Consider the following 20,142-nt stretch of genomic DNA (forward strand, 5'->3'; position numbering starts at 1 on the left):
CCAGAAATTGGGGGAGCATGAAATCCTAGGGTGAGGTGGTAAAGATTTGCAAGCGATGGGCAACACATTTCATCAAAGGAGGGCAAAATTGTGAACATGTACTGTATCTCAACTAATCTGCTCTCAATTAAGTCTAGCAGATCCCAGGAGATCGGATTTTACATTTGCGGGATAGTATGGTATGGGAAGGAGCAAAGAAGGAAAAACCAATCTGTTCTTTTATCAAACAATTTATTCTTAAAGTGACAAGCTCACATAAAATACCTACAGTAGGCTGAAATATTAACAAGTAGAAAAGTTTTCGGTGCTAGCCAACCTCAAATAATTTCATTGCAAAAGTATTCCAAATTAGTATTTTGTCAGCACAGCCAAATATGTTCCTTAAAAGTGACCAGGGTTCACTCTTTATTACTTGAAAGAAATGTACATCACATTATTTTATGAACACCAAGGACTAGTGTATATTCACAGTTGATACCTATTTTACAGAATGGATTTATACATATCAGAGAACAAGTATTACGGTATGACCAAGACAATTTTCACATCTATAAAACAGAAGAGAAATAGTTCTGCTTAAAGAAACAGGACAAGAGAGGTCCCTAACTGCATGTGTTTAAGGTGCTGGATTCTTAGAGACTCCTCTTTTCAAAGATCACATTCAAAATACAGCTGAAAGATGTTACCTTCAATATGAAGGATGCTAGTTGTATACACAGACACCAATATCAGACATATCAGTACTGCTAAGCAAACAGTCTGCAGGGCAGACTTCTCCTAAAGCATACAAACATTCAGGACTTAGCAAACGGCCATTTGAATATTTGGGTTAAGCAACTAAAGTACTAATTAAGGCACTTAACAAGGTATTGGGATTCTACATTGTGTAAGAGTCTAAGTAGGTGATATGAGGAAATGGTTTAGTGTTAGCTATCTACAATGAAGAATACCAATGTGGCGGCCATTACAAATGAGGTCACCTCTCCTACTTAAAACAGTAGGGTTACAAATCATGATTTATTTAAAACTTCCATAAGTCATTTTTTGGATCAGGACATCCTTTCTGTTCTGAGAAATGACTTAAGTGATAGTTAAGCTCTAGAGTTTTCATTCACTTTTACATCCTCATTGGTGTCCCATAATGTTGAATGCAGCCCCACCAGAGCATGCCCCTTTTCTCCACAAGTGTTATTTACAAGGCATCTTTCCCTTCTTTGTATTAATCCTCCAGAAGAGGATCATATAACATACTTGAAAAAAAAATCACAGTAAGTTTTCATTTCTTCATCAACATACAAATCTTTCTCCCATTCCATCATAGTACATGAACTCCATCTTGTGAACCCTCTCTTCAGACATACCTCATACCACTAACACAGCTTCCTGTCACCATCATGTATGCTTCCTCATAGCTTTCTTGCCCCAAGATAAAAGCTAGTGAACATTAAGTGCATTGTAAAATATTATATACACATACATATTACTTATAATACAGAATTGAGGCTTAATGGTCTTCCAAATAATCCTTTCCAACTTGGGCACCAAATTGAGGACCATCTGCTTTTAGTTAGGGGATGAAACACCCAAACCTATCAAAGGTTCATCATCAAAGCTTCCTATGATTAGCATAGCTAGCCAAACCTGGTGACTTGGCAACTTAATTCATCTATATGAGGCCAAATTTTCCATTCTCCCCCAGCTCTGCCATTCAGGAAAGAAATCACTAGCTAGCCTTGGGCTTCCAAAAAGTGGTGAATCAAGTTCGGTTTTATTTGGGGTCTGGCGGAATGTACAGTCCTGAGAGGTCATCTGTGTCTGTACACCATCGGACTTCCACTGCACATGGACAATTTTGTAATTCTGACCCTCATTATTATCCCAGAATACCTGTCCATTGCTCTTATAGGAAATGCAGAACTCAATTTTCTCCTGAGTTGGAATGACAAGAGGCAAGTCAATAGAAAAGGAAAATGTGTCAGTATCAGAGCCTCCATAGACATTTTTCATATAGATGCAGTCCACATCGGTATAGGTCTTCCACGTGTCAAAGGTGATGCGGACCTGGACTTTCTTCTCAAAACTTACATTTTTTACTTTTACTGTTCCTGTCAAAATTCTCTCTTGCAGAGAACAGTTCTCCAGGCAGACCAAATTCTTCTGAAGACGGTTCCGGAAACTCAAATAATCAGTTGATGGTTGAGGGAAATCCAAAATCAAGTTTTTCTCTTCGTGAAGCTTGAGGCCAGTTGTGATCTCTCCCAGGTCTAACAAGTCAAATTGAAGATCCCATACGGGTTCCTCCTGGAACTCCGAGAAGACATGGATTGCAGTGAGAGACAGACCCTTGGAGTCTGCAAACACAACTCTTTTCTTAGTGCGGCTGGGGGAGCACTTCCAGTCATTCTGTGTTTTTGCTTCATGCTTGATGTTGAGACAGGGTTTAAGAGGTTTTAACCTGTTTATAAAATTTCTTTGCTGGAATTCATCATAAGGGCCCAGAAAACTCTTCAGAGGTGGTGAATGAGCAAGGCAGATCCTCATGGCCACATCCACTGGCATGACTGAACTCGTCAGAGGCCTGGGATCTAAAACCTGAATCATTCTGAAATGGAAAAAAAGAAAAGGGGTTATTCTCTTTGTTTGCCATCCTTTTAAGAATCTTCCCTTCCCAGTCCCAATACACATTTGCTATCCATATAACTGAAATGGGTGGCAGAGTGGATAGAGATGCAGCCTTGAGCTCTAGAAGAGCTGAAGTCAATCAACAAATATCTATTATGGGCCTGTCAGGCAGTCTGTCTACCAGGAGCTGGGGCTACAAAGACAAAAATGTAAAAGTTCCTGCCCTCAAGTAGTTCACGGTCTATAAAGGGAAATAACATGTACACACACAAGTACATATAAAATGAATGAGTCCTGTTGGACACATGCCATTTTTTACTATCAATGAAAAGTCACTTAACCTCTTCGTGCTCCAGACAATGGAGACGAAGTTATATAACAGTTGCTAACTGACATTGGTGGCAAGTTTCCCACAACAGTGAAATCATAGGTCCAGATTTGGTGGTAGAAGGGAGGATGAGAGAGGATGTGATACAGGCTATCCTGTTACTATGAGGGACTGTAACAGGAATCATATGATCTGGGTCCCCGACTGAAGAAGGTGCTTGAGTGACTAAGTAAGTCACTTCCTTTCTCTAGAGCTGTTTCCTCTGTAAAAACAGAGGGTTAGCCTAATTGATCCCGAAGCGTCCCTTTTTCTTCCTTATTATCTACAATTGTCTCTTTCCAGGAGTGGCTCACCACATTCTGAATTATCTAAATGCCTTTAGTTTTGGTCTCTGTCCTCAGCATTATACACAGCCAAGAACAGATGCCTAATTCATTTTGTTTTATTGTTCTCTTGGTTTACCTTCTGGACATTTTACTGTTTGACTGTATCTTAAGTAAGGTGCAGGGCAAGGAAAGATAGCCATACTGACGGCTCTGTTACAAGTTTATGAGGAGCTTGAAACTGTTATATAAAGTGAGGTTTGAAGAGTATCTGTATGCTTTATCATGCATTCCTTCTCTATTTCCCACAAATAACTGAGAATCTGCCTATCGTCAAGCTGAAATACACATGCTACCAAATCTAATGAAGGGTTTTGGAGATTCCAACACTAGATGTACTAGAAATCACTGACCTCCTCTGAGCTCCCTCCTCCCCTTCCTCCCTCCCCCTTCTTTTCTCAGCCTTTTAGTCACTTTCACATATTACTAGCAGCCTAAATTTGGTGACTAGCCCAAGCAGCACCTAGCTGAGAATTACACACAGTAGGTGCTAAATGCTTGTCGAATGAATCACAAGAAATCATGGACATTTTTCTCCAGCCCCAGTCTTATAATATCATGAGCTGAATTTATCATTCCAGTTTTGTTAAGTGACTGACGCTTGGGTCAGTAGCTTAAGTTTTGGAGGGTAGGAGGAAGTTTAGGAGGCCTGGACTTGGAATTTCATGAATGCAGGGAACTCTTGTGGAAAAAAACTATCAATGCCTCACGGCCAGCAAGACTCCAAGGCTGCTTCTTCACCTGAAGTTTATAAAACAAGTGCAATGAATATTCTTTACTGCTGCCAAGTAACCATCATTTTTAGGTTCCTCTCTCCTCTCCATTTCCTCATGAAGAGATTGGGGGAGTGGGGCCGTTCTAGATGAGCCTTAAGACTTCTAATTTTAAGGTATAATTGTTGCTATCTACAAAGGTGACAAACAGATACAGAGGACCAAAATCAAGCTAAGATGTCATTTGTGGCCTCTTGTCCCAAGAACTCAGACTCCTCATAATGAAGTAGGAATTTTTAAAGAAGCCTTTTGCCAAGTCATCTTTGGCATGGTTACTCAGCTTTTTTTCCCCCAGTGCATCAATGTGGCAGATTTAGTACTCTGGCTCATCACACAAACCCCCACCCCCACCCCATCCTACCCTAGCCCATTCTAGATTATTTCCAAGAGCTAAAAAACAATAGTTTACTCAGATTTGGAGGGCCTAGATTCTGCCTGCTGGAGCAAACTGGATTAAATTTAACCCGGAAAGAAAGAACGATCCGAGAATACAGTTAATTGACTTTTAAAGTCTTCATCTCCCACAACGGGGTCAAGCTTTTTGTCTAAGATACAAAGTTAAGCGAAGTTGTCGTGGGCTACATTTTTATCTGCAGGTAAAATGGGAGAAATTGTAAGAAAGTGAGAAATCGAAAATTAAAGTGCACGCCTGCTAACATCAATCTACAACTTGGATGCAGATGATCTAGAGTCAAAATGAGATGGAAAGCAAAGAAGCCTTCAAAAGGGGAGGGGGAAGGGACAAGAGAGAGCACCCCAAATCTTTGTGGATCTCCAGGGAGTCAGAAATATAAAAATATATACATATACTTATGTGCATGTGTGTATATGTATACACGCACATACATACTTATATATGAATATGAGTGTGCACATGTACACACTTCCATATATACATATACATACATACTTTCCAGCTTTCTTTTAAACCCCAAGTCTCCCATCTGCTCTCCCCGGTCCGCTCTGCACCCCCACCCCACCCCAATCCCGCAGCTCCGCCTTGGTCCTGGCAAAGCGAGCCGGCGGCTTACCTGGTGCAACTCATCGGGTCCTATGCCAGTCACTCGAGCCTCCAGAGGCAGCAGGACTTTCTCCCCCGCCCAGGGTTTCTAGGTCAGCCAACCTCCTCCGCACCGGCTCGGAGCAGACTAGCGCGCAGCGCGGCGAGAAGCAGCCGCTTATCTGTCTTCGAGGCACCGGGGTTTCACGTGAAAGCCAAGCCTCGGCCAATCGCCGGCCGGCTCCGCCTCCAGCCCAACAATCCGGGGCCAACTCCGAGCCCTAGCTGGCCCGGAGGACGCGATCGGCCTGCCTGGGGAGGGGTGACCTGCTGGGAGGAGGCGGGCCGAGTCAGGGGGAGCGGGAGGGGCGGGGGGCCTGAGCGGGCTGGGCGCTGGCCAGCTCCTCCGCGATTCGACCAGCTGAGTTCAGCCCACAGCCGCGTTACTGGGGTGCCAGGCCAGCTGGAGCGCAGCCCGCAATGGAAACCCTGCGCGCATTGTGAGTGTGTGTGTGTGTGTGTGTGTGTGTGTGTGTGTGTGTGTGGAAACCCTGCGCGCATTGTGAGTGTGTGTGGAAACCCGATGCGCATTCTCTGTTGAGTCTAGGAGCGTGAGTGACAGCGTGAGCCTAAACTGAGAACCTAAAGACCACGAATAGCCTGCTTCCCGGGGTGAGGTCCAGAGAACATTTCATAAAGTGCCCTTTCTCCAGTGCCCTAGTTACTATTTGGGGTGTAATGAAAAGAACTCGGGATGGAGGAATTTCTCCGAATTTATATCAGTCTGCGATGTCCTGCCTGTATGAGCTAGTTTGTCACCTCTGGCCTCAGTTTCCCCACTTATAAAATGAAGGGCGATTTTTAACCTTTATGTGTGTGTTACTGGTACCCTTTGACCCTCTGATGAAGCGTATGGGACCCCTTCTCAGAATAATGTTTTTAAATGCATTACAAATATGTTGGATTTCAAAGGAAATCGGGACCTATTCAAATACATATATCAGCCTATTTTTGAAACAACAACAAGGTCTCAGACTCTAAGTTTAGAGCCTAGATTAGATTATTAGCTAAATCCCAGGAACAAGTGTCAAGCTAGTTCTCACCTACTCAGTCCTGGAAAGGACCCTGGGTTTAGTTCATAGATTTAAAGCTCAAAAGGACTCATCCTGCTCGTTTTAAAGCTAAGGAAACAGAGGCCCGTTGACTTGTCCAGGGTCATACAGTTATAATACATGTCTGTGGAAGAATTCAAATTCAGGTCTTCCTGGCTCGTTCTAAGGTTCTATGTATGTACCAGACTGAGCTGTCACAAAGCCTTCATTTTTACATGACCAGATTGAGGCCCAGAGAAAGGAACATGACTTTACTTGCCATATTAATGATTTAGGGACAGAACCACTCCCTCAAATTAGGTGTTCTGCTAGGCCCGAATTAGTGTGCTGTCTCCTACCCCTTGCTGTTTTTTAAAAGATGGAACACTGCCTTGTAGATGAAATAGCTTTTGCATCTTTAAAGCTTCTCAGCCTAGGGGACATGTACCCATATTTCTGCAATCTCTGTTCTCATGTATCCACTAGGGATATCTATATTGGCTCTCTCCTTCCTTGGGCCTCTCCATTTCCCCTTCCCCTGCTCCACCTCCCACATCACTTATCCATTGAAGCTCAGCAGCTTGCAGTAGTAAAAGGAGAAGATTTGGGGGTGGGGAAGGGAAAGAAGCTGTTTTTTGGTTACATTCTGGATCCAGATATAAATAGTCTTTTTAAAAATAACTTTGTATTTTGTGATATCTTCATATCTTCTGCCCTCCACTGGCTTGAATAATTGACAGTTGACTGTATGTTTTCTGATGCAACAGCAAGTTTTACTCAGTTGGGAAATCCTGGCAGGAATTCCCTAGACATTCTATCAGCTTTACACCAGCCTATTAACTGTATTATGAAATTATGAGGGTCCCTATGAAACAGGGAAACAACCATTTTAAACAATAATGAAACTTGGGGTTAACTCTTGGTGCATTTTTGCTTTTCATTTTGTCCTCACAGCAGCCCTATGAAAAAGTTGGACAGTTTTATTCCCATTTGACAGAAATAGAGACTGAGGTTCCAGGGAGATAAGTGACTTTGCCCAGGATCACCTGTGAAATTAGTAGCAGCAGCAGGACAGGAATGTGGTCAAAATATCATTAATGTATTTAATTAATTAATGTGTTATTTTATTAATTAACTAAATATATTGATATCATTAATATATTTAAAGCACTAAGCATTCCATAATTAATAACTTCCTAATTCCTCTAAAATAGTATTGTCAAATTTAAATGCAAACAGGACCCCTAATTGGCATATAAGGAACCCTGCAGCTGCATATTGACTTGATTTTAAAATGTAACATTATCTATGTTTTATTGTACTTTTTATTTGCTGAATATTTTCCAATTACATTTTAATCAGCCACACTGAAGAGTATAGTAACTGCATTGGCCCTCTGGTTGTATGTTTAACACCTCTGTTCTGGACAACAATTTTCCCTCAAGCTACAGGATAAAATTCATTCATTAACTCATTCCTTCAACAAATTTAATAAATACCTATTAATACTGCTACTAGGCCTGTATCCCAGAAAAGATCAAAGGATAAAAATCAAATGTACAAAAATAATGATAGCAGCTCTTTTTGTGGTGGCAGAGAATTGGAAATTGAAGGGATGCCCATCAGTTGGGGAATGACTGAACAAGTTGTAGTATATGATGGTCATGGAATATTATTGATTAAAGGATGAGAGGGATGGTTTCAGAAAAACCTGGGAAGACTTATATGAACCAATACAAAGTGAAGTGAGCAAAACCAAGAAAGCATTGTACACAGAAACAACTTTGTACAGTGATCAACTGTGAATGACATGGCTACTCTGAACAATGCAGTGATCAGAGACAATTCCAAAGGGCTTTATGATGGAAAATGGATCCATCCACAGAGAGAGAACTGATGGAGTCAGTGTATTCTGAAGCATAAAATTTTTTTACTTTATTTTTCTTGCTTTGTTTACATCATGGCTAATATGGAGATATGTTTCGCATGATTTCCCATGTATAATTGACATTGTATTTCTTGCCTTCTCAATGAGTGGGGGAAGAACCAGAGAGAGAAAAAGAATCCAGAACTCAAAAATTTTTTAAAATTAATTTAAAAAATAAATAATGCATTTTTAAATGTATTATTTCCACAGCCAGAAGCACTCCTTTTAACCAATTCACCTCCATTGAACACCTCCAGTATTAACAATGGGCTGGGCATTACAAGTTTTATAGGAGGAGCCTAGCTTCTCCCTATCCTTGAATATCCCTATACGATCTTTTCTGTTCCCTGCCTCCGACAAACATTATTCAACAGTAAAGACTTGTGAAGTGATCAGAGAACAGTCTCTTAAGGTCATTAAGTCCCACCTCATCTGTACTCATTTTGGACTGCTTTGACTTCTTCAGCTGGTCTACAGGAACCTTATCTTGGGAAATCTCATCATCCTGCAAGACCCTGTCGGGCTTGGTATTTCTACTTCATTCATCCCCTCTGCACCTTTGATTGAAGGGGGAAGCCACGAACTCCTCAAACTCTCAGATTTAGAGAGGGAACAGAGGACAGAATGCCCTCATTTCCTGCCAATAGCTTCCTATCCCTTGCTTCCCACTCACCCCACCTTTTCAGCTTTCCTTTGTGTTTTCTATTTGGATCCCCAGTGTCTGGCACCCTGCCTGTGGAGACAATGCTTTATTGTCTGGGCTGGCCAAATCTCATTTACCTAAGTTCCTTGGACAGAAGAAGAACATGGATAATTAAATAAATCAACCTCCAAACCTATCTAGCCTACTACTCAGAAATCATATTGCTGCCTTTTGACTTTTCTCATGAACATACCTACCTTCTGATGCCAAGTCAAAGGTCAGAAGATGAGATGGGTGCCCCCAAGGAGCACAAACTATCCCCAAAGTGGACATTTGGCTCTAGGGTACTTCTGAGACACTATCATAGGCAACTAGGTGGTGTCTTTTGTTGTTCTGTTAAGAAAGTAATGAAGAAAATGTCAAATAATGCAAATTAAACTTAAAAATATGTCATGCATCTTTTTTTTGAGAGCTCTTTGTTAAACATTTACTAGCATATAGCTGTTTTTAGAGATCCTGAAGTCACTGTAATTTAGGGAGCAGGAAGGGGGATACAATCAGCCTTTAGGAAAAGCATTTTGGCAACTGTATGAAAGATGAATTGGAGGAGGGGGAGGGACTTGAGACTGGGAGTCCAATTAAAAAGCTATTGCAGTAGTCCAGGCAAGAGGTAATGAGGGCCTGAGCTATGACAATAGCTTTGAGAGTAGAAATAAGGGATGTTAGAGAGCCAGGGAAAAATTCATAAAAACGTAAATAACATTCATTCTTCCCATGAACATCATTTAAGTGCCTACAACTTGTAAGATCTTGGACTCAGAGAGATACAAAGAAAGATTAATGGCAGTCCCTGCTACCCTCCAAGAGCTTAAAATCTAGATGGAAAAGATAAGATGCATACAGAGGTAAATGATAGACATTCAAACATAAATGCACAAGAGGAAGTAAAGAGCTCTTAGTCTCGAGGAGGAAGAAATGACTTTCAGGTGGAGAGAAGGATGGGAGGGGAAGGAACAAAAATCAAGGAAAGTTTGATAAAAGAGTAGCATTTGATCGTGGGCCTTGTTGACTGAGTAATATTTCCCCAAGCAGAGTTAGGAGGGAGGACAGTCCAGATACAGTAAGCAATATTAGCAAAGTGGTAGGGGCAAGAGAGCACAGGACGTATTTGAAGGATAGTGAGTAATGCTGTTTGGTCAGAGTGGGGGAGAAGGAGGAATGTGCAATAAAATAAGCTACAAGCATAAGGTAGCAAAGGCTTGGTGCCAAGAAGCAGTAAGTTCTACCAGGGCTCAGACATCTGTGGGCTGAGGTGGTTGGAGAAGGCAGGAAGGAGCATTGCAATGAGGAGAGCTAGAGCCAAGAATTCATCTTGGGGGGTGAATGTGAGGCAATGGGGTACTTCAGAAGATGGAGGCTAGAATCCAAGTCCTTACTCAGACACACTAGCTGTGTGACCATAGACAAAGCACTTAATTTCTCAGTGCCTCAGGCAACTCTGGAGGGAGTTTCCATACTGGGAGTTCTCTATACTGATGGTCTGGTGAAATAAGAAAGAGGAGGAGGAAAAAAGAGGAAGAGGAGGTCTAAACAGAAAGATTATTACCAGTAAAGGGGATCAGAAAATGTTTCTTGGAAGAGGTGACATTTGCACTGGACTTTAAAGGATGAGAAGGAATCCAGCAGGCAGATGCAACAGGAGTTGCATTCCAGACATCATGAATGAGGTGAGCCATGAAGGTGGGAGAACAGAGAGTAATCTAACTTGCCTCTAACATGGTATAAAACACATATCACTGTGGAAGAAGGGGATGCTATCACCTGGGTCAACCTGGAAGAATGGAAAAAATGGTCAGGGGACTATAACTGGGGCAACAGTATTGAGTACCTTCAGGTGGGCAGGCAGTCAGGCCTTCCAGTGGTCTAGAACATAAGGAATTAATTGCAGATGAGCGCCTCCTGACCACTGGAATTCCCTGGACCCCAAGGGGTGATATCCTTTGTGTCCACCTACCTTCCCAGGAGTGGTTTTAAGATTTAATAGCTCACTTTGGAAAGAGAACAGCTCTCTCTATCCTGTATCCGGTCAACAAATGGCTACCTCAGTCTGACCTTGGCAGGAATCTGCCAACAACCACTACTAGTATTTTTCCTTAATTCTCTATTTTAACCAGAAGATGGCAAACATCACTGTGTGAGCATAAACACAGACTAGCTCTGGCCAAAGGCACCATATTAGCCTGAGAGATGATGCTCTTTATTTCCAGTATGGAGTGAAAAGTAGTGAAAAGTTCTGGGTGGAAGATGGAGAAACAAAGTAACTTTCTAAATTGTCCTGGATCATTTCTTTCAGTGTGTCATCCTTGTTTTGAAAATTATCTTCAGACTAAGAAGTCTAGAACAAAAATGGCCAACAGAGAAATTAGTCATAAGGAGTGAGAAAATAGTAAGAGCACTCCTCACTGCTTCCAGGGGTTTCATTCTACTAGATCAGATAAACTGTAGCTTTGGAGACTGAAATTACTTGTGGGTGGGATTACCTGAACTACTCTCTCTGGAATCAAAGGATCAGAATTCCAATCCTTCCTCTATGATTACCCATATGACCTTAGATAAATCACTTAACCTTCATGGCCTCAGTTTCCTCATCTGTAAAATAAGGAAATTGCAAGATGGTTTCTGAGGTTCCTTCTAGTTCCAAAGTAACAGTTCTTAGCCTTTCCTGTGTCACAGATCTCTTTGACAATATGGTGAAGCCAATGGACCTCTACTCAGGATAATATTAAATGCATGATATTTATATGTACATTTATGAAGAATGATAAAGGAAATCAATTATGTTGAGTTATAGTCATCCGAGTATTTTTTAAAAGTAATTACATGGACCCAAGAAGGCAAATGTTGCTGGAGTATATAATGGAGGGGAATAAAGTATAAGACTAGAAAGATAGGAAAAGGTCAGGCTCTGAAGACCTTGAGATGCCAAAGAGAACATTTTGTATTTTATTTTAGAGGTAATAATGAGTCACTGGAGTTTAAGGGAGGTGACATGGTCAGAACTGTACTTTAGGAGAATCACTTTGACACCTAAATGAGAATGGATTGCAGTGCGGAGTCTCGAGGCAGGGAGACCAATTAGCAATAGTCCAGGCATGAGATGAGGGTCTACACTATGGTGGTGACTGTGCAACTTGGGAGAAGGGGACCTCTGCAAGAGATGTTGTGAAGGTAGAAATACAAGATAGGACAATGTCCATGCATCCATGAAGTAAGTGTGAAAGAGAAGGAGGTGATATTGAGATTATAGTGGGAGGATCGGGAAGATAATAGTGCCCTTGATGGTAACAGGAAAGTTTACAAGAAAGGTCAAATGATGGGGTCAGTTTTGGACCTACTGAGTTTGAGATGGGGCGTTGGTTTAAGATGTCTAAAAGACAACCGATGATGAGAGACTAGGACTCAAGAGAGAGTTTAGGGTTTGATATGTAGGACTGGTGGTCATCTGTACAGATGATAATCAAACCCACAGGAGCTGATAAGATCATCAACTAAGATATATTACCAACTAAGTAAAGAGGGAGACAAGAAGAGGGTCCAGGACATCCAAGGGCATGAGCTGGAAGACAAACTAGCAAAGGAGACTGAGAAGGAATAATCAAACAGGTGGGAGGAGAACCAGGAGAGAACAGGATCACAAAAATGCAAAGGGAAGAGTGTCCAGGAGAAGAGGGTTATTGACAGTGTTAAAGGATGCAGAGATGTCAAAAAGGATGAGGAGAGAGAAAAAGCCACTCAATCTGGTAATTAAGAGATCACTGATTTAAAAAAACAACAGTTTATAGTCAGAGAAGATAATCCTTTTTTTTAATCATTGAGTGAGTATTAACAACCCTTCGAGGTTTTATCAGATTCTAGATTTAGAGCTATAAGAGATCTTAAAGTCATTTAGTCTATTTTTTCAGAGGAGAAAACAGAGTAGAGGAAGAAAAAAAGAAAGAAAGGAAGGAAGGAAGGAATGAAGAAAGAAAGAAACAGAAACAGACTCAAGAAAAACAAATGCCCATTTTAGTCATGTTCAAAACTGTTTCTGTCATCTCTCTATCATGAGGTAGAAAGATTTAAATACAATGATTAATCCCTAAAGCTATTCAGGAGAATAATTCTTAAATCTGCTAAATTAAAACAAATATTAATTACTACTTTTTTTTCCATTTTACTCTAATTAGGTCAGAAGGCCCATTTTATGACCCTTAGACTTCTCTGGGGTTCATGAGATGATAACCTTAGAGTTCAAAGAAACTTTAGAGGCCATCTGATTCAACCCACTCATTTTACAGAAGAAGAAACTGAGGCCTAATGAGGCAAGTGACTAACCCAAGGTCACACAGGCTTTTATTAAAAGTACATGTTATTCTCTTATGTGTGTGTGTGAGTTTAACTGAGCCTTTTTTAAACATCACAGTCATTTCTGGATCTTTCCATCTACCAGACTGTACCTTCCCTTTACATAGAAAAATAATCACAAAAACAATACATACAGGGACCCTAGATGACAGTGTCTTCACAGGGACATGCTCTTTTATAACCTTTAAACTGAAGCTTAGGGCCAAGCTGGTGAAGATCATAGGGACAGACATAGGTGAGAACCCCAGCTCCTAATTTTAGAAACAAGAACTATTTTTGCCTACTAATAAAAGAGGCTGGCTCTTCATAGGTTTTTCAGTCAGATTGGAGAGTAATTTAGCACTTTGTTGAATTGCTCAAGAGAAATATATTGGTACTAGATGATCTTCCAGATTTGACAGTCTACGTATGAGTCTAAGTTTCTAATTCTAGAGTCCTCCACAGAGAACAGATTTAATTAGAAGTGACTGAGAAACTGATAGTATACCTACTAAAATTGGATAATACACATCCTGTTTGACCAAGACAGGATGCAAATTCATGATTCAGCTTATATTTGTGAAGCTTTCCCTGATCCAACCAGAGGAATTTCTTTTTCCCTCTGAACTTTCATTTAATTTATATCTCTGTAGTGGTACTTAGCAGGTTCTCCCTTATATTACATAATTCATTTAAGTATCTTTTCTCCCCTATTATACTGTAAACTTCTTGATTTCAAGCATATAGCTTATTCATTTTTGCATCTTCTACAATACCTCAAAAGTGCTTTGAGCATAATAGGTACTCATGATGCAATGAGTATCTGTTGAATGTATGGTTACTTGAATTTGGTGAAACAGAGGATGGCCAGAATGCAAATTGCCAAGAAATTCTTTCCAAAATGGTCTTAAGAGGACTATTGACAAGAAGAGAGGTAGGTGACCTATTCAGTTGGCAGTCAATGGTAAAAGTCATTTCAAAAGTAACACAAGACAGTGCCAACCAAACTTTACAACATGTTCAACATAACTACCACAGTGATGGAACAAATTGTCCTAGAACATTGAAGGTTTTTTCTAGGTCATAAGCCTGACTTTTTTTTTTTGTGGTGCTATATCAAGAATATCTGTATATACATATATACATTTTATATATATACATATGTGTGATAAAATATGTGTGTACATATATGTGTGCATATATGTGTCTGTGTATATATGTATATACACACATATACGTACTTTTGTGTGTGCATAAAGAGGAATTACTCTTGGATCTTTGTTGTTAATCATTATACCTGGTTTTCTAAGCTAACTTTTCCCTTTTTTAGCCCCTAGCTTTCTAGCTCTTCATTCTAAATGCCATTTACCCTTCTTCACCTCATTCCACAAGCATTTATTAAACACCCACTTTATACAGAGCCAATGCTAGAGCCTAGCGGAGATATAAAATTTAAATGACATAATACCTTGTATAGCCAAGGCAATATTCACAGCACAGGTGGTGACTATGAATATGCCAGCATAGCTCTCAATCGCAAAATATAAAAGACTCTCCATATAGAAGGCAGAAGAAAAACATTTATTTAAGCACCAAAAAGCCAAATCCCAGAACTAGAAAGCAAAATCCATCATGGTGACAAAGAAGTTAATAAACATGATCGCAGCAGAGGGCAAAGTCATTCTCAAACCTCCCCTCCCTCAGCCAGGGCCTTCTCACTATCAACTGTCACAATGTGTCAGTTGGCCTGTGTTCTTTCCCCTCTGACCTGACTCATTCACTTCCTCCTGGTTCTGCTCCACGCTTCCTGTTCTGCCTCTTCAACAAGCTCCTCCCACCACATGTGACTCAGGCTTCCAGATCATATGGGCCTATTAATTAATTAGAAAGATCTTTCCATTTAAATTACTATTACATACCTTTTCTCCTAGAGTTTGCAATCTGGAAGAAGGATAAGAAATAATGCAAATCACTCGTGCATATGTAAAAGCAAGAACCCCGACATACACAGGAGGGGCTGCTATTTGGGTTCTTAGATCTGCTTTTCTAAAAGGAAAGCATCTTTTAAGGGGTCAACAATCATTTTAATCAAGCACATAAATCATTCACTTAGTTCAAAGGAAAATGTCAGCACCCTGAATTTCAGAGAAAATACAAAGAAATAATAATCAACAGACAGGGCTTCCAACAATCTGACCACAAGTAGTACATACATCACAGATCAACAGACACATCCAACTGTCCGACCATACATATGTACATAATTACTAGAGAGAGAAGCACCAATATCTGGGTTTTCAAAGTCAGCAACCTCCTTAGGGGCTGCCCAGAGTCTCCTCTGGCCAAACAAACACTTCCAATGAGTAAGCCCCAGAACAAAACCTCTTCTCAGAGTATTTATGCACTTTTCAGAGCCAGAGGGCATGACCCTCTGACTCAGTGCCTCAGTAGAAATTAGCAAAAGATACTTGAAGTCTATTAATGGGTGGAGAAGATCTAGATGCAGGATAAACAAGGTTAGAAGGGAATTGAAACTCAAGAGAGATTAGGAGACAATAAGAGTCACCTAGCCACTTTAAATGAGTTTAAGCCTCCAGGCTCAGACCAATTATAGGCTAGGATTTTGGAAGGATTTGTGAAATAATCCAAAAAATCCCTACTGGTAAGGTTTGTAAATTAATGATGAATGGGATGACCTGAAAGACTGAAGATGAGCAAATACTATCCCAATTTTTAAAATAGGAAAAATCATGACTATAAGCAGATAAGCTTGATATCAAATCCTCCTCCTCCTCCACCTCTCCTCTGGTGTTCTACCCAGGGGAAGGTACACTCCATGCCCAAAAGCTACCTCTTTTCCTCTGCGTTTACTGGCTATGTTTCTTGCTCAAAGATCAAGCCTTAAATCCAATTCACTCTGGAGCTCATAGATTGGACAAGTCTACACCCACCTAGCACAGAGTGAGTGTAATTACTAAATAGTAATTGTTTCTCTTTTACCCAGGAACCTTGAGGGTCTTCCCCTCCCAGTTTGACTTTTTTTTATTAGAGGGGTCATCCCTTGAGTAACTACTTAAAGGAGCCTTATTGAATTATTATTCATTGAATGGGTGTATCTCACTCAAAGTGAGAATGTGATAAGACCGTAGCCTGAAAGGGCCAGGGTCTCAAATTGCATCCTGGGCCATCTCCAGTTGTCCTGATGAATATCAGGCCACTGGATCCAGATGGCTCAGGAGAAGAAAGTGAGGTTGGTGGCCTTGCACAGCCCTCTCTCACACAAATCAGAGTTAAGTGCAAGTCATCATCTTGATGTCATGGTTCTCTTTGAGAATGAAGGACAAACACACAACTGGATTTGGAGTCAGAAAGAACTCGGATCAAACCCAGTCTCTGACACTCCATTTTTAGTGTTTCCCCGAGCAATTCACTTAACCTCTCTTAGCCTTGGTATCTTCATCCATAAAATGAGTATTATAATAATATTAATACCTCAAGGGATAGCTGTAAGGATCAAATGTGATAGTCTGTAAAACACCATGTAAACGCAGGCTGTTCTTATCATTATTACTATGTCTCTTCACCTTTCTTCTGTTATTTGCTCTTCACCTTTTTTCAAGTTTTTTCTCATAATCATGCAGCAGGATCATCAGTGATTTCTAAAATTCCATGCAGAGGCCATAGTTTGGTTTAGAGCCAGGAGCTAACAGGCACATTGGCTTTGGGAGCAATAGGAATGATCTTTGAAAAAGTTGATGAAGAGTATTCTGGTATTCACCAAACACCTTACAGCTTACAAAGTCTATACGTGACGGTTGGGAGGAGGGATCCACACACATGCTCCAACTTATTCCATGTGCTTACAGATGATTTAGAATCAAACAAGCAAGCAAAGGCATAAACTAGGTTTGAACAAGTCCTATGACTATGAACGAAACAATCCATAAAAGGCATAAACTGGGTGCAAACAAGTTTTTAATCAGTTTGAGTGAGATGAAGAGCTTTTAAGCTATTGAATAAAATCATATAATGATACCCAAAAAATGTACTAGGATTAGTTGAGAGAATTAGGGTTTTTGTATATCAGAGAAAGGATTGAAGCAGGAAGAATCAAACCATGAAATTACCCTGAGAAGACATCCCTGTCACCTGTACCACAGGAAAGGAGGGGAAAAATCTATAGGGAATGTCGTACATACTTTCCTTCCCCCATTGACCTTGTCATCAGAGAGGCTGGACCATTAACAACTAATGCAACCAGGCAGGAGCTGAGAAGAGATAAACTAGACACATCTCTGAAACGCAGCTGGCCGCTGACCCTCAGAGCCCAGAAGAGAGCTATACCAAAGGGAAATTTCATGATGGGGGAGGTGAGGGATTCCAGTAACTTGAGTCTGTGAGTTAAACTTAGACCAAATGTGCTAAGTTTAAGGCTCCTCTCTCCCAAGGCCTTGGATGTGGGAGGGTGTCCTACAGTTTGGAGGAATGTTTTATACCACCTGTTCTTAATATAGCCTTGAAATTGGGAATATCACTTCATAAAAGCTAACTATGAGTGGCTAATTGATAATAAATGGAGAGTACAATTACAATTGCTGAGACCTCAAGAATAAGTGTACTACAGAAAACACAAAAGCCCTCAGGGTTACCCCTTGATCCCTGAGGGGAAGGATAGTCAGCCACACTCTGGGGACTCATCCTATGAAGGTAGGAGAAGAAGGGCTACATATGCATGATTTCACTTGATTTCATGACAATTTGGTGAAGTAGACAGAGCAATAACTATTCTCCCTATTTCACAGATGAGGAAAATAAGGCTCACAGAAATCAAATAATTTGCCCCTGGTGAAACATCTAATATTCAGGATTACCAGGAATTAGATCTAGGTCCAGTATTCATTCCACTATACCCCAACAGATACTGTGCATGTGTACAACATTTAAATAGTTTAAAAGAAACTTACTGAAGAGACTGTCAGAAAGCATGCATTTGTTCAGGCCCTGGACCTTGGTATAGGGCCAAGGCAGGGAGAACCAAGGTTCCTTTAACTTTATGATTTTATGAACTTAAGTAAAACTTGAAAGTCACCTTAATCTTTAAACTTAAACTCACTTGAAATTAATTAATTTAGCAATTTTAATTAAATATCTAATTTTAAAAATTAATTCGTCATTTTAATCTCCAAACTTATTTAAAATAAAATCATAGAATTAAAGAAATTTAGCACTCAACCAACCCAAGCCCTTCATTTTACAGTTGAGAGAATCAAGTTTCAGAACAGGTGAATGACCTGCCAAAATCACACAGAGACTAGATCCAAGGTTCAGACGAAGACTTTAACTTCTACAGAAAGCCTTCCCTAATTCCTCTTAATTGTAACACTTTTCCTCTTTAATTATTTACTATTTATCCCTGTCTATGACTTACATTGTATATATTTGTTTGCAAGCTGTCTTCCTCATTAGATTATAAGCTCCTTGAGGGCAAGAAATGTCTTTTGCCTCTTTTTATATCCCCTGCACTTAGCAAAGTGCCTGGCACATAGTAGGTACTCGATAACTATTTATTGAATTAAACTGAAGTCTGCTCTGTATCTGCCCTAATGAGGACAGGGACGGCTTTTTCTTTTTCTTTGAAACTTCAGTGCTTTGCACAATGTCTAGAATACAAGAAGTGGTTAATTGCTTATTTATTAATTGACTTTATCTGTAACATTGAAAGTGTCCTTCATATAGAGCAAAACTCCATCTACAGCTTAGTGTATGACCTTCAGGGATCAAATACTGCATCACTCTATGGTCAAATTGGTGATGATCTTCTCCAAAGTAAATGGGACCTTGACAATGACTAGTCTATTATCAAATCCATACACAGAACTTTTCTAGCTTGGTATATCTTGCCATTGTGTTTCTCTAATATAACTTCCAAGGACCAAGGGTCTCAGTGGTTAGCATAGTACTTGATACTTAGTAGGCATTTAATAAATATTTATTGAATGAATGAAAGGATCATTCTATGTCATGAATAAGCAACCATAGATTTTAAAGGCATACTGGTAAATGTAAGTACCCACTTAACTTGGATACAAGTTTACAACAGTCAGAACTTGACAGTGATATAGCTTTGTGAAATGGGCCCCATCACTGGAAGGATTTAATCAAAGTCTGGATGAAAACAAAAACCCTACCTCTAGGATTTGCTCTAATATAGAAAGGGTTTCTATTCCATGTAAAACAAGATCTCTAAAATCCCTCTCCCACTAGATTAGACCGCAGAGTTTGCCAGCTCTATACACTGGAAAAATGTAAGTACTGAAGAGAGGAAACATCTGTGACCCAGACCATCCATCCTAGGGCAGTACAACCTGACCCATCTGTCACAGTGATCTAGTTTCAGCCATGTACTTTTTGTGCTAGAATCAGATACCTGAGAAGATTGTTCAGGGCACTGCCACTTCAGCATCACTTGACCTTTGACTAGCTGAAAAAATATTTCACATGATACTTCTTACCCAATCACTAGTGTACCACAGAAAAATTTCTGCTATGTAGTGAAAATAGCCACATCAGTTATTGCTAATGCTAATGATCTCAATCCCCAAGAGCAGCCACTCTAAGTTAAAAAAAAAACAAAAAACCCAAACAAAACCTGGTTCAAATAATAACTCCAAATTTTAATATCATTTTAAATTTTATGTTGATTTTCAAGTTTTAAACATGTTTTGTATAGGATTTTTATATAGGTATCAAAATTTTCATTTCCCCACACCATAGAATCTTCTCTTGAAAGAAAGAAGTGCAATTAAGCAAGACAAACCATCACTGATCATTGCTGACAGCATATGCCTCAATCTGTACCCATAGTGTCACCACCTCTCTAATAAAAAAAGAAAGCTATGCCTTATTATCAGCCCTCTAGTTTGATTGGTTAATGACATTGGCTTGTGTTCTGATGTCTTTTTGTGTTTTCCTTCATGTTTTACTAGTCATAT

At 40.0% G+C, this 20,142-nt stretch overlaps 1 protein-coding gene across 1 annotated transcript; it reads right to left on the reverse strand.

Moving 5' to 3' along the window:
- Nucleotides 1-214: 214 nt before the first annotated feature.
- PPP1R3C (protein phosphatase 1 regulatory subunit 3C) lies at nt 215-5,435 on the reverse strand. Its single transcript, XM_072625140.1, has 2 exons — nt 5,138-5,435; nt 215-2,602 (listed from the first exon to the last, which is right to left on the reverse strand). The coding sequence occupies exons 1-2, from the start codon at nt 5,149-5,151 to the stop codon at nt 1,663-1,665; spliced, it is 954 nt and encodes a 317-aa protein (XP_072481241.1). The 5' UTR covers nt 5,152-5,435; the 3' UTR covers nt 215-1,662.
- Nucleotides 5,436-20,142: the final 14,707 nt, after the last annotated feature.

Source organism: Notamacropus eugenii, chromosome 1, assembly GCF_028372415.1.
Source record: "Notamacropus eugenii isolate mMacEug1 chromosome 1, mMacEug1.pri_v2, whole genome shotgun sequence".
Taxonomy (NCBI): Eukaryota; Metazoa; Chordata; class Mammalia; order Diprotodontia; family Macropodidae; genus Notamacropus; species Notamacropus eugenii.